The following is a 13,914-nucleotide window of genomic DNA, read 5'->3' as shown; positions in this document are numbered from 1 at the left end:
AACACTAAATAGTAATACAAAAATAATGAAAAAGACAAAATGACTAAAAATGAAACTACAATTAAAGCAAAACCTTAAAATATAAAAGAAAATCTAAATATCAATGAAAACTATAGTAAATAAATAATCCTAAAAAAAGCACTGATTTATTTGTCATCTGTTTACTTCAATTGACAGCCTGTGCGTAGAGGCGTGTCGGGAAAAAAGGCTTCCATGTTTCATTGGCTGCCGGCGCTTGAAAGGCGTGGCTTATAAAGCTGATTGATAAAGCGAACTGAGCGCACATTTCTCCAGGCTTTACCGCGACTGTATCTGCTAGAGACTCATACAAACCAGTTATTCAAGCAAACCGAATAATTACGCGTTTCAGCAATTCTTGCACTGCAGTAGTGCACATTTATATTTGCATCTTCAACGTGCAAAACTATCTTTTGCACTCGTATATATTGCTTTGAAGAGCATTATATCCCGGACTCAATGGATTTTCTGTGGCTGGTGTGTCTTGCGGTGAGCGTCAGCGCCTGGTACGCGTCTGCGGAGCGACACAGTGTTTACTGGAACAGCTCGAACGCAAAGTAAGATTTTACTAGGCTACATACTCCTTTGTTTGTGTATTTATCGAACTTTTCCACCTTTATATAAATCATTTTGCCCTTTATATGATGTAACTCTTGTTAGTATTCTTCTGTGATATCTGAAATATCTGCATAGTACACTAACACAAGCTATCCAACTAAAAGCCTGTATGTAAACTAGCCACAAAATACGCAGTTTATTGTTAAATGAATAACGTATTATATGCTCTGCATTAACAGTATAAATAGTTTTATCTTCTGTATGCAATGTTTTGATGCAGTTTCTCGTTATTTGCTCCACTGTTTTCATACTGTGTGGAAAGTAGCTTGTTTAGATGAAGAAAATGCATAACTAACATTTAACTTTTTAACTTCTCAAATTATAACCCTGTAAGTTGTTTACGCTTTCAGTTTAGTTATCACTTCATTGCTTTGATTATATCTGCCTCCAGTCTAACCTTTAACACGTGTTAGTGAATGACATGATAATTATTGTATAAGAGCCCACAGCTAGGCAGAGAAGTACATGGAAAGAAACCAGACAGATGGACAGACAGATCAACCTAAATATACACACACACATGTTAGTTTTACTATAGGCCTATTTGTGCGGGCATCTTATTGACAGACATGATATTTACCATACTGTATCCTTCACACAAACCTGTAGATGTACAGCCAAACATTTTTTTTTTTTAGTAAATATAGCCAAGATTTTAATAAATAAACAGACATGAGCACACTGGACTAATATATCTAGTAGTAGCTTGCGCTCTTTATGGGAGGTATCTTGTTACTCTTAGTATGATATCAGGTTGTTACTGTTACAGTTTACAAATCGGGGGTTGCATAAACCCTAAAGCACTTCGATGCGTGTTTCATCAAATGATTGCGATTGCAATCTCACCTTGTAGCGAGGAAGGACAGGTCATCGTGCACTTTAGAGAAATCAATACGAATGACAACAATCAGAGCGATTTTATTATGCTTTTAGCAGGAAACTCAAGAACAAGAAAATGGGCTTTTGTGGATATCAGAAGCTTGTTGATTGTAAAACAGAACCTTTGACTACGTGCTTGGCGTCTTTTCCCACCTTCTCATTGTCGTTGACAGGATTTTTCACGTACACAATGATAAACTTGTTGTCATAAAAGTTAACTGGTAATAAATGAACCGAGTCCGTGCTCTCAGTCATGACCCCATTGGAAGTTTTCGTGATGTCACAGGTGATTCACACCGTCTGTTGTGATTCAGTCGGCTTTCAGTGAGTAATTTATCAATGTCGTAGTTTCGCAACATGAGTGTACCAGCCTTAACCAGACACGGTCTCAGAAGAGCCTGGCTCAGTATCAGCCAGCAGAGAGAGAGAGAGAAGCAGCAGCTGTGCCTGAAGACAGACTGAAGGAGGGATAGCTTCAAGAAATCATGTAATAGAGACCATACTCTCTTTTTAGGACCTGCTGTGAAAAGAATGAGGCGGAAGAGAAAGTGATGGAGTAATAGGAGCTGCTTGGATTTGGGTATAAAAAAGAAGGACTGATAGTTTGAGTTAGAGACTTCGATGGAGATGGAGGGGATTATGTGGCAGCAGTCTGGTGCGTGGACCAGTCCCTAATCCCGACATGGTCCACATCCATGGAAAGGGTTGCATAACCACAAAAAGAAAATTTGTAATAACAAAACGCTAAGCCCTCAGAAAATCTCTACATTAAAAATCCGTGCCGATCTCTTCTTTTAAAGCTCTCGTTCTCACAAGCATACACAGTGACCGTGACGATGTTGCTTTTTTTAGCACTGAAGAGGTTAGAAACGAATGCCCACACATCAAAACTAGAACTGTAAATAAATATAATCCCTACTTGAGCTGGTCATAATCTGGAAGGTGTGGTGGGATCTGTGTTTTCACTGCGACTTTTTCCAGGTTAAACCTTTCTCTCATTAATCTTACATTCTAAGAAAAAAGAAACCATTTGGATTTATCAGATTTTCAGGTTTCTCCTTTTGCTTTTCTTCCCTTTGAACGACCTCCATCAAAGCCAGTGATTGTTCAATCAGCCCGTGAAACTCAATCAGTTAGTATGTAAGTGGATTAGTGAGGCTCGGCTAATCAATGCCAGATAGGTGTTAAATATTAATTGCCGTGATCATCTGATTCTACCTGTGGCGTAAAGGCGTTTGCACGTAAACAAACACAAACGCACACTAGACTGTTTTTGTAGCCGAGTGGGTGCGAGTGAACGGTGATGATTTAATCTCCTGCACGTGGCCTTTGGCGAGCTGATGGTCTGGTTTGATGGGTATGTGCGTGAGTCTGCGTCCCGAGGAGACTGGATTTTCAGGTCTGGGTTGACATATGGACGTTGTTTTTGACGGTCTGTTTTTGTGCTCCTCGCATGCCTACGCTTGCACACTAAGCGCGCTGAAGGGGAAGTACACGGTCTCGTCATGTTAGCTTCATCAAATCATTACACTTGACCTGAATCATGTGTTTATTTTCGCATACATGTTGTCATATGCATGTGTGTTCCCTCGTCAAAGTTTTGCTGGCTCGCATGCAGGGGGAATGTGCGATTCGGGTATATTTAGTAGACTGGGATTCCTTCCAGCAAACATGTTGCTATACTTGACCTTTCAGCTGTCCACTCATTGTCCACCCCATTTCCTCTTTGTCCATCCCATCCTCGCCACATTCACTGCGTTTGATCTTTTTTACATGTATCTGAGCATTTAGTGCTGTATTGTCTTGAGGAAGAGGGGAGCAGACAGATCAGCGTACATATCTAGACAGATTCCACAGACAGGCTGTAAATCTATCTTCTTTACCCCCCCTTGTTCTCTGTCTCTGGCTCATAGACACGCAGACACGGCCGGCTACGCAGGCAGGTCTGTAATCTGTGAAACGGACGGTTCAGCCTCAGATTATATGTAGATGTGTGTAATCTGGCTGGATGACCCATTCACACAGAAATCACTGTATATATTTATAGAATCCAGTGTAATCCGGTGCTGTATAATCCTGCTTTACACAGAAATGGATGTGTATGGAAAATATAATCCATAATTCCACAAAGCATTATAGAATGTTCTACCATCTAGGGGGCTGATTGATTATGAAACCATAGCTCTTTCCGGATCATTTCTGTTGTGTTTTTCCGCAGATTAGAGCTCCATTTTTAGGGTCTCAACTGGTTAAGTAATGATGATTAATAATCAATTCCAGTTCAAATGTATGACTCCTACACATCTCTTGCTGTTTTTCACTCATTTTAACCCTTAACGCCCTTTATTCTAAGCTCTTCCTCACTTCTCCTTATCTCCAGCCCAGACTTCCTTACTATGTCTCTTTATATGTCCTTATACCCTCCCTGCTCCATCTTTCCATGCACTTTTCTTCCCCACACAGCCCCCTTTGTCTCTCGTTCAGTCCCTGATTACTGTTTTGATTCCCACTGCCCTGTTGAGTTGGAGTTTTCCTGTTTTTCTGTCTGTAGTGTGCTAGATTGTGTAATTGTTATCGTAGTAAAGTGTGTGACCTGTGTGAGCTCACAAATGTAAACAAAAGAACCAGAAACTTGTTTCCTGGTGTTACTTATTTACCTCAAGTCAAGCATCTGTCTTCAGTGTCTTTAGCAGCTCACTGTCGCCACCTACAGAATGCTTACAGTACTTGATGATCATTTTCATTTCTCTCAGTGACTATATTGTTTTCAGTTTATTATTTCACAGGTACTTTTTGTGATAAAGGTGCTGACTTTGAATAAAGCTCACAGTATGCTACCAAACAACAAGCTAGCATATCAGCAGGCAATTAGCATCCATTTAAAAGTGAAAGAAAAATGGAGGAGGGGGAAATCGGGCATTTGTAAGGAACGGACTGAGAAAGATAGGACAGGGGGATGGGGTATGGGTTAGAGGTCAGAAAGAAAGAAAGAACTGTTTCTCCAAAAAATTAGCCTGAATGAAGAGGCCCAGGTTTATAATGTGATTTTAAACAGAATAGAGACAGAAAGAGGGTGGAGAAGATAGAGGAAGGGGGGTGGAAGATGTATATAAGATATATACAGATCGGGGTGGAGCAAAAGGACAGTGATGGATGGGGTGAAATTTTGGTTGTCTGCTCTAAATTCACACAAAGTCTCACAGAAATGGACTCATATCTGTATAATCACACATCCCCCCACTTCTGCACGATACTGAAGAAAAATGTGAAATGGTGTACAATAATTTTTAAAATCCGTAGAAAATGGAAAAGGAACTGGTAATTTCTGTAAAGATAGTTTACCGACATTTCCTTTAACCCTAAACCACAACACAAAGCAATTCAAAATAGCTTTGTGTTGTGTGTAATTCAAAATACAGCTAAAACATCTAAAATTCCTTCATATTAACAACAAAAAAAATGGACCAGACTATTCTTAGTGTATGTGAGACAATCATTTATTCTCTGCTATGTGACCTAAAACTTTAATTTTTCATGACTCTTAAAATATTAAGCCATTGTGATATGCATATTGTGATTTGTACATTTCAGTAATTACAATATATTGTGTAGCCTTACCCCCGCTCCCTCACAAACATGTATCTGTACCACCAACCCCCACTTTAACCCCTGCAAATGGGCCATATTGGATGGGTCTGGTGCTGGTGAATAGCAGCGGTGTGATCCGTGTGCTCAGTGTGATAATCCCTGGTTTGGAAGAGCGGATTAGCTGGCTGGCATTCCGACTCGTTCCGCTACGGCTGGGGTAATTACCGGCATGTAATCGTCGAGAAGGACAATACGAGAACATACTGCTCGGAAAGAAAGTGAGAGAGCGGTGAGGTTAAAAAGACTTAGTGGTGACTTAGCACCTGTCAGATTTTAAGGGGAGGAAGGCGTAAGACCGAGACGTCTCTGTACATTATACTTGTAGTGGAGAAAGAAAGCCAGACAGACACACATAGTGTGAAAGCTTCATGTATGTGCTTGAACAGACAGGTTTTATTACTTGATAGTGTGAGAACAAGTCACTAAAATAGGATCATAATACTTGTCATGACAAGCAGCAGGTCTTAAAGGTTTTCAGTAACCGAACCCTGAACTCTGTGTGTGTGTGTGTGTGTGTGTGTGTGTGTGTGTGTCTCAACTGCTGACAGCGAGTATAGTGCAGTTGGCAGTGAGTACATCTGTTCTGAAGCACACAGCGCTGACCGTCTCTCTCTCTCTCTGTGTGTGTGTGTGCGCGCCCTGCTGACTCGGTAAGGGTGTGTCTGAAAAATCTGACCCTGAACTTTGACATTACTGACCCGCCTGACAGTTTCAAACATTCAGCCAAAAATGAAAGAGGGGGAGAGCAGACAAACAGGGGGACAAATATGCGTCTGAGAGCAAAGTTAAACTTTAGTTTTACATATAAAGTAGTTTTTTTATGTTTTTGAAAGTCTATTATGCTCACCAAGGCTGCATTTATTACAGTAAACGGCAATGTTGTGAATTATTACTATTTAAAATAACTGTTTTCTTTTTTAATATATTTTAAAAAGTAATTTATTCCTGTAATGGCAAAGCTGAATTTTCAGCAGCCATTATTCTAGTCTTCATTCAGTTTTGATTAATTTAATGCATACTTGGTGAATACATTTTTATTTATTTATTTAAAAAATAAAAAAGACTTTGAAACTTGCATAAAATGAAGACTCCAGTCATTTAGTAGCCTAATAATTGCAGTTTCATTCTACACTGAGCGCGTCTGCTCATGTGACCAACCTAATTAGTCTGCGCAAACAAATTACTGAGTGCAACTTTAAACCCAAACTCTTTAAGCCCACACACAAACATTTGAACACAGGCTCCTCTGTGTCTTGTGATAAACAGATGAGTGATGTGGCCCCCAGGGGCCGCAGGTACAGACCCTGCCCTAAATTGTGTGCCGTTTACATGGATCCGTGCCCCTCTTAAAACAGCGTCACTCTCACGCACGGCCCACCACAGAGCAGAGTGTCACACGGGAAACAGTAGGCACAGCGGTGTTTGAAGTGACCGCTCACTAGGTGGAAAAGCACAACAGAGCTGCTCTGTGATTGTTTGGGATATCAGCAGCTGGCCTTGGATCAGCTCAGAGAGATTAGATGTGCATGGGAATCATAGTGTGAGGGCCCACCAGACCCTCTCGGTATGAAATTAAACTAGAGATGCACAGATAAGTCAATTATTATCTGATAAATGGCCAGTTAATATCATATACTATTTTTTTATTTTTATTTTTTCAAAATAAATAAATTTATTTTAGATGCTATGAGAGTATTTGGACATTACAACATTTATAATGTACATTATTATTATATTTAAAGAATATATATTGCATCACAACATAATGTGCAGTATACAGAATTTCTGTGAATTTACTAACTATTACATTACCGTTATTATAATTGTCATAATAATATTTAATGATATAATAGACCTAGGCCTGGTTTCACAGAAAGGGCTAACCAGGATTAGGCTTTAGTTCAATTAGGACATTTAAGTATCTTTTATAAATGTGCCTTATAAAAAATAACATTACTGGTGTGCATCTTGAGACAAAACAGTGGCACTGACATATTTTAAAATATGTCCGTGCAAGTTACTTTCAGTTAAAACGGCTCAAACATACATTTTAGTCTGGAACTAGGCTTAAGCCTTGTCCGTGAAACCGGGGGATATTGTGTAGTATTAAAATTATTTCCCCATACGTAAATGTAATGATGTTCCATGACATTCATCAGCAATATTTATGTATATTAGCCAATATGATAATATGTCTTATATTAGCCATTAACCGAAATGGTACCAATATATTGTGCATCCCAAGGCAAACACCTTGGTGACCAAAAAAAGACTAGACCGGTGCCTTAGGATGATGTTTGGGGGATGAGTTAATGACACCCAATTTGTGGTGTTGTCTTGATCTTTCCACCAGGTTTCAAACAGCAGTTCAAAGGGACTTCAAAGGAAGTGAGACAGGGCAATCAACCAAACAGTCTTGTTCTCAACAAAAACGGAGCAAAATTGAAACCGCCAAACCGTTCACACCGATTTTTTTTGTTTTTTTGTTTTAGAATCACTTTGGCCAGCTGCATATTTAGCATCTCATCCACCCTTACTTGGTCTCATCAGCTCTGGTTTGTTGATTGGCATATTGAATACACATAAAAACACCGCTTTCCCACACAGAGAAAAGTCAGCTGGCTTAGCAAGGCGTACACCCTGTCTTTTGAACACGCTGCTGATTAGAAGCCGTGCGAGACTGACTCTAATCTCTGCATTAAGCGGCGCTAATGAATGCAGTGATGTGTATGTTTACCCCCGTCTGAATAGACCGTGAGGCTGTTTAGACAGGTCGGCTAATGCTTACCGCAGAGGCACAGTGGGAAAGGGAGAGATGAAGGGGGTTGGAGTGGACAACGGGGGGCCCGTCAGGAGCCTGTGTGTCTGTCCGTCATATAACCACGGCTCCCGATGGCAACAACAACAAATACATGTGCCAACAGGGAGAAAGTGATGGAGCAAAGGGCATGCTGGGGGGGAAAGAGGCTGCCTTGTGTTTTGTTGGTGGTTCACATGAGGGACGTGTGAGAAAATGTTATGGTAATGTGATTGGGTTTGAAGATTTTGGGCATATGGAAATGTGATGTCGAATAAGTAACAACAGTCACAAAGCTAATCAGCCAATCCGATACTTTATGTGGTTTGAACAGTGGTGTCTTATGGCTACTGTGGGGGTGTGTATTGAGAAAATAGTCAGATATGCGTTATTCAGAAATGTTAGACAAATTCACAATAATAAATCAATGACGACATGGAAGCAAAGACACAGAAAGAACAACATACAGAAAGGCCGGTGGATTTGTCATTTGTACATCTGGTAACAGCAGCAGGGAAGCTTAGATCAGACGAAAATGAGAAAAGCAAATGAGATGACAATAAAAGGAGAGACAGACAGAGAGGAGGCTGTAAAAACACGTAGAGCTGATTCAAAGAGCCAGTCTGTCTAAGCGGCTCCATCTCTGTTACCAAGAGAACAAGGAAGAGGTCGTGATGGATCACAAAAAGTCAAAGGTTTTCAAGATTTTCACCAAAAAAAGAATGAGAGAAAAAAAAAAGAAAAAATATTTTACAAAATGTATTTTAGAGCTGTCAAAGTTACGATGTTAACATAAACTCTTGAAAATATGTAGTAAAAAAAAAAGAAAATAATCAGCAATGTTATTGCTTTAATAAATCTGACTTGAATTGAAAATGTTTGTTCAAGTTTAAAAAAAAAATGATATATTTTCCTGATATTATGCAAGTAATTTGCTTTTAATCATCTTTTTTTGAATTATTTAATTTTTATAACATTTTGTCTTTATTATAATGTCATTTTTTTCATGCAGTCTAAAAGAGGCTTTGTATGTAAAAGTATACAGCACCCTTTATTTTGTAAAATAAATTGGAAAAGAGGTTCCTCAATCATATTTGGGTGTCAAAACGTTAGCTGAAAAAAGGAGATTCAAGTTCATTCTAAAATGTAAAATAAAATAAATGGACATAAAACTTGATAGAAGATGGAAATCAAGTCTGAGAAAAGGATTAGACCATTTCCCTATACACTCCTTCACCCAATGTGACACCAAAACGCAGAGTAGAAAGAAAAGAAAAAGAAAAGAGGGATTTTACAGGGTGTTTTACCCAAATAAAAGCAGCAGGTGAAGGTTGAACACCAGTAACTCATGCACGTGCATCAGGGTGTAGCTCTCGCTTTTGGTTTGCACTGATTACACTTGCCTGAGGCAGTTTCGTGTCACTGTTTCTTTTGTTTATGAACATTAAGTTTCTTTTTTGAGCCTTTTTAGGTGTGTCTATGTTTAGTATATCAGTTTTATAAGTTGATAGCCATTCATGGATTTTTTTTTTTTTTCCTCTCTCTTCTTCCAGTTTCCTATGGGATGATTACACCGTGGATGTCCGCATTAATGACTACCTAGACATCATCTGCCCTCACTACGCACGTGGCGAGATCCCATCCCAGGAGGCCGAGCGGTACGTGCTCTATATGGTGGAGCTGGAGGACTATGAGAACTGCAAGCCGCAGTCCTTCGACCAGCTTCGCTGGGAGTGTTCCAGACCCTTCGCTCCTCACGCTCCAGAGAAGTTCTCTGAGAAGTTCCAGCGCTTTACTCCCTTCACTCTGGGCAAGGAGTTCCGCCAGGGAGAGAGTTACTACTATATTTGTAAGTATCCACGTCTGTATTTGTAAATGTATGCAAAAAATCAGCACACATATTTGTGCCATTTTAGAACCTCAATTAAGTGATGGTGTAAATCACTTTAAACCAAAAACTTGATATGTTCATTTATTCAAAATTTACTTTTACATTTACTTCACTGCTTATTAACATTTGAAAAACTTTTGTCAAGTCCGCAGTTTTCCCGTGGAATTGGGCTACTTTAACTGTGTTGCCACGGGTCGTTTTTCATGTCCGTGGGTTGAAGCGACCCCAATAATGTCATATTTAGCACCTGGAATGCTAATTTTATAGGAGAACCCCACCACAAAATGCCACACCTCGCAATTTTTATTGGTGGACTTCCCTGAAATGGATTGGGCTAGTTTTGAGTACCAATTTGGGTGGGTTTTGATGTGAAAACTTGGCAACACTGATGTGACGTGACCAATAAGTCAGAAGGAAAAAAAAAAAAATGTGCAGAAACAAACCAAAGGGGAAAAAAACAAAACGTAAAACCGGAAAACCCCTTAAGACCTTCATCATGATGTCATGTGGTGTGATTCCCAAAAAACTAAATATTTATTCAGGATATTTGTTTAAAATATATTTAAATTATTACATTTTAATTATTTTAAATTTTGAACGAAAGTATATGTACACTCACATTTATTTAAAGTAAGAAAAATATTTAAAGAAAAATAAGTTACTATTACTTCTTACACCACATGACATGTTAGTCTTTAAATTTTGAATGAATTTATCATAAATGAATGAATTTCAAAACCTTATGAATCCAACGTAAATACAAAATGCCCGTTTTATCATTTATTAGCACATTAAATGTATTATTATATAATTATAGTACTTCAGATTCCAATTCTAAATGTTCTTTCTGTTTTCTACAGCCAAACCTCTTCACCATCATGGGCAGGAGTGTTTGAGACTGAAGGTGGATGTAGTTGGACCTCATGGTAAGTCATATCAGTTCTTCATATTACCATCTAGACATTTCTGCAATCTTTATTGAATTATAAGGACAGCCGAAGCCTTACTAACAGCCCAACTATATCATTTAATTCTAGGATCCAAGAACAAGAAAAAGACAGTTGAGAAGGAAGATGAGATGGAAGTAAAGGCTGTAGGAGGAGTACATAACCCATCAAACAGGCTTCCAGCAGGTGAGAACTTCTCATCCGTCACTCTTTTCTTTGCTTCTGGCAGTGTGTCCATTTGCTTTAGAAAAGATGTGGAATTTTTAGACTTTCCAAGCCAAGGTGTTAGAGTGACTTTACGCAAGTTACACGGTCACGAAATGTACTCATCATCCTTCTCTTCTACTTTCAGATGATCCTATTGCCATGATCCCAGTTGTGCAGAGGAGCGTGGGCAGTTCAGGCGTTCGTGTGGCACCCGTCTCAAGTTTCGTCACGTTGATCTCTATACTCATCTTTCTGCTCCTCCACTGAGCCTGATATAAGAAGACTTTATGGACGCTGGTCCATTAGGACACTTTAAAGACTTTAAAGCCGGTGCTGGTTACCGGCTCTGAAAATAGATTTTATACGAAGAATTTTTATACAAACGGAAGTTTTGGTGCTGGTGTGCAAGTTGCTGAGTGACGTGTTTGTATTTGTGTTTGTGAGAGTGACGTGACCAGAGGAAAGGTGTTTTTGAAGAACCTTCTCTCTTTTTGAAGAGTATTTACCATTCTATAATTCTGTTCCCCCATCAGCTCTTTTTTTATTTTACTTTTGTAGACCATATGTGCTCCTGAAAATTCATCACCAGTGTGACTCAGAACAAACCTTAAAGTGTGGAGAGCTGTAACCATCAGCTGTATAACTGGAATTGTGATCACAAGGAAGAACAATAGGCTAGATATTGTGTTTGACAGAGACCTTTGTTCTACTGTACGGATTTGAGCCAGAGATCACAGGATTTATCTTAAAACTGACCCTGACGTTGCACCTTAAAAAGATTTGATGTTTGTGCATATAACAGTGTTTGTAAATCTAGAACAGTTATCGAACAGTTTCCTGTGTTTTGGATCTCGTGTTGCTGTAGTTTCAGTTGGTTTCTGTGATGTAATGTGAACACACCCTACAGAATGTACTGGCATTATGTTATAGATGAGATCGGATTTGTTTTCATTCATAACACAACATTTGGTTTCGAACAGGAATGATCGGTTGTGCTGTTTGTGTGAGAGAGGGAGAGAAGCTGGCCTTCTTACAGAGTACGACGGGCACAATTCAAATGGTTTAATAAATTCTCTCAAATAAGTTAAAAGAACAATTTCTTTTGTAAAAATTTTTGTACTGTATTGGTTTATAAACTTGTACATAGTTATGTAAAAATGTACATATTGAGAGTTATATAAAATAAAGACATTTGTTAATTATGAAAATGTGTGAAATGTGTTTAATAAATATTGTTTATTTGATTCAAAGAAAACAAGTGTTTTGGAGCAGCACAGACTTTCTGTGGAATTTGTTGAGGCCTCAGAGTAAAGTTTGACGATGGCGTTTTGACAGTGTTAAACTTTCTTCCTGTCCTCATTCATACCCTTTTCATCTCTTTTTCCTGGCCAGGACTTCACAGCTTTTAACCAAACATTCAGGTGGGGTTGAGATGAATGAAAGAAGAGAGGGGTTGCAGGGGGGAGAGTAAAGTGGCACTTGGGTGCAAGGACGTAACTTGCGCATTTTCCTTGGAGCACTCTGCTTTTTCTTTGAGGTTTGAGAACATTCAACACAAGATACATCTTCTGTATTTAACTAAATGTCAATGAAACATGCATTTTTTCTATTTTCTAAAAATGTTCACTCACTATGTAGCCTAGGTGTTTCTCAGCACTGGCTATTTTTTTCAACCCTGTACTTTTAGAAAACTTTTATGTATATATAATTTCGAGAGGAGAATTTTGTCTTTGGAATAAAATAATGGTCTCCTTTTCTTGTTTTGTATTTTTATTTTTTGTCGTTTTCATAGCATTTTATGTTTCCTAAATACAATTAATATTTTCACACTTTTTGCACATATTGACCAAATTACATCTTAGATAAAATATATATATATATATATAACAGTCCAAAAGTTTGGAACCACTAAGATTTTTAATGTTTTTAAAAGAAGTTTCATCTGCTCACCAAGGCTACATTTATTTAATTAAAAATACAGTAAAAAACAGTAATATTGTGAAATATTACAATTTAAAATAACTCTTTAAATATATTTGACAAAGTAATGTATTCCTGTGATGCAAAGCTGAATTTTCAGCATCATTACTCCAGTCTTCAGTGTCACATGATCCTTCAGAAATCATTCTAATATGCTGATTTGCTGCTCAATAAACATTTATGATTATTTTCAATGTTGAAAACAGTTGTGTACTTTTTTTCAGGATTCCTTGATGAATAGAAAGTTCAAAAGAACAGCATTTATCTGAAATACAAAACTTCTGTAGCATTATACACTACCGTTCAAAAGTTTGGGGTCAGTAATATTTATTTAATTTTTTTTTTTTTTTTTAAGAAATTAAATAAATGAATACTTTTATTCAGCAAGGATGCATTAAATAAATCAAAAGTGGCAGTAAAGACATTTATAATGTTACAAAAGGTTAGATTTCAGATAAACACTGTTCTTTTGAACTTTCTATTCATCAAATAATCCTGAAAACAAATATTGTACACAAATATTTTGTACAATTGTACACATTAAATGTTTCTTGAGCAGCAGATCAGCATATTAGAATGATTTCTGAAGGATCATGTGACACTGAAGACTGGAGTAATGATGCTGAAAATTCAGCTTTGCCATCACAGGAATAAATTACTTTGTGAAATATATTCAAATAGAAAACAGTTATTTTAAATTGTAACAATATTTCACAATATTACTGTTTTTACTGTATTTTTTTATTTATATAATTGTCATGAATCACAGATTAAGATCACTTAAATGCAAAAATAGATTATGAAAGAATGATAATATTTCAAAGACAGTATTGATACAATACTATACAACAGAATGAAACCATAGACATTTATTTTAATGAAGATCAACATGCATGCCTTCAGTGTAGTTAAAACACTTCGTGTTTTTA

The 13,914-nt window shown here is 37.8% G+C and overlaps 1 protein-coding gene across 1 annotated transcript; it reads left to right on the top strand.

Moving 5' to 3' along the window:
• The first annotated feature begins 298 nt into the window (after positions 1–298).
• efna1b (ephrin-A1b) lies at positions 299–12,632 on the top strand. The gene is made up of 5 exons (XM_067409551.1): positions 299–575; positions 9,514–9,809; positions 10,712–10,777; positions 10,889–10,984; positions 11,151–12,632. The coding sequence occupies exons 1-5, from the start codon at positions 478–480 to the stop codon at positions 11,270–11,272; spliced, it is 678 nt and encodes a 225-aa protein (XP_067265652.1). The 5' UTR covers positions 299–477; the 3' UTR covers positions 11,273–12,632.
• Positions 12,633–13,914: the final 1,282 nt, after the last annotated feature.

This window comes from Chanodichthys erythropterus, chromosome 2 (genome assembly GCF_024489055.1).
Source record: "Chanodichthys erythropterus isolate Z2021 chromosome 2, ASM2448905v1, whole genome shotgun sequence".
Classification (NCBI taxonomy): Eukaryota; Metazoa; Chordata; class Actinopteri; order Cypriniformes; family Xenocyprididae; genus Chanodichthys; species Chanodichthys erythropterus.
Note: the sequence above shows the minus strand (reverse complement) of the source record. Positions and strands in the feature narration are given on the sequence as shown.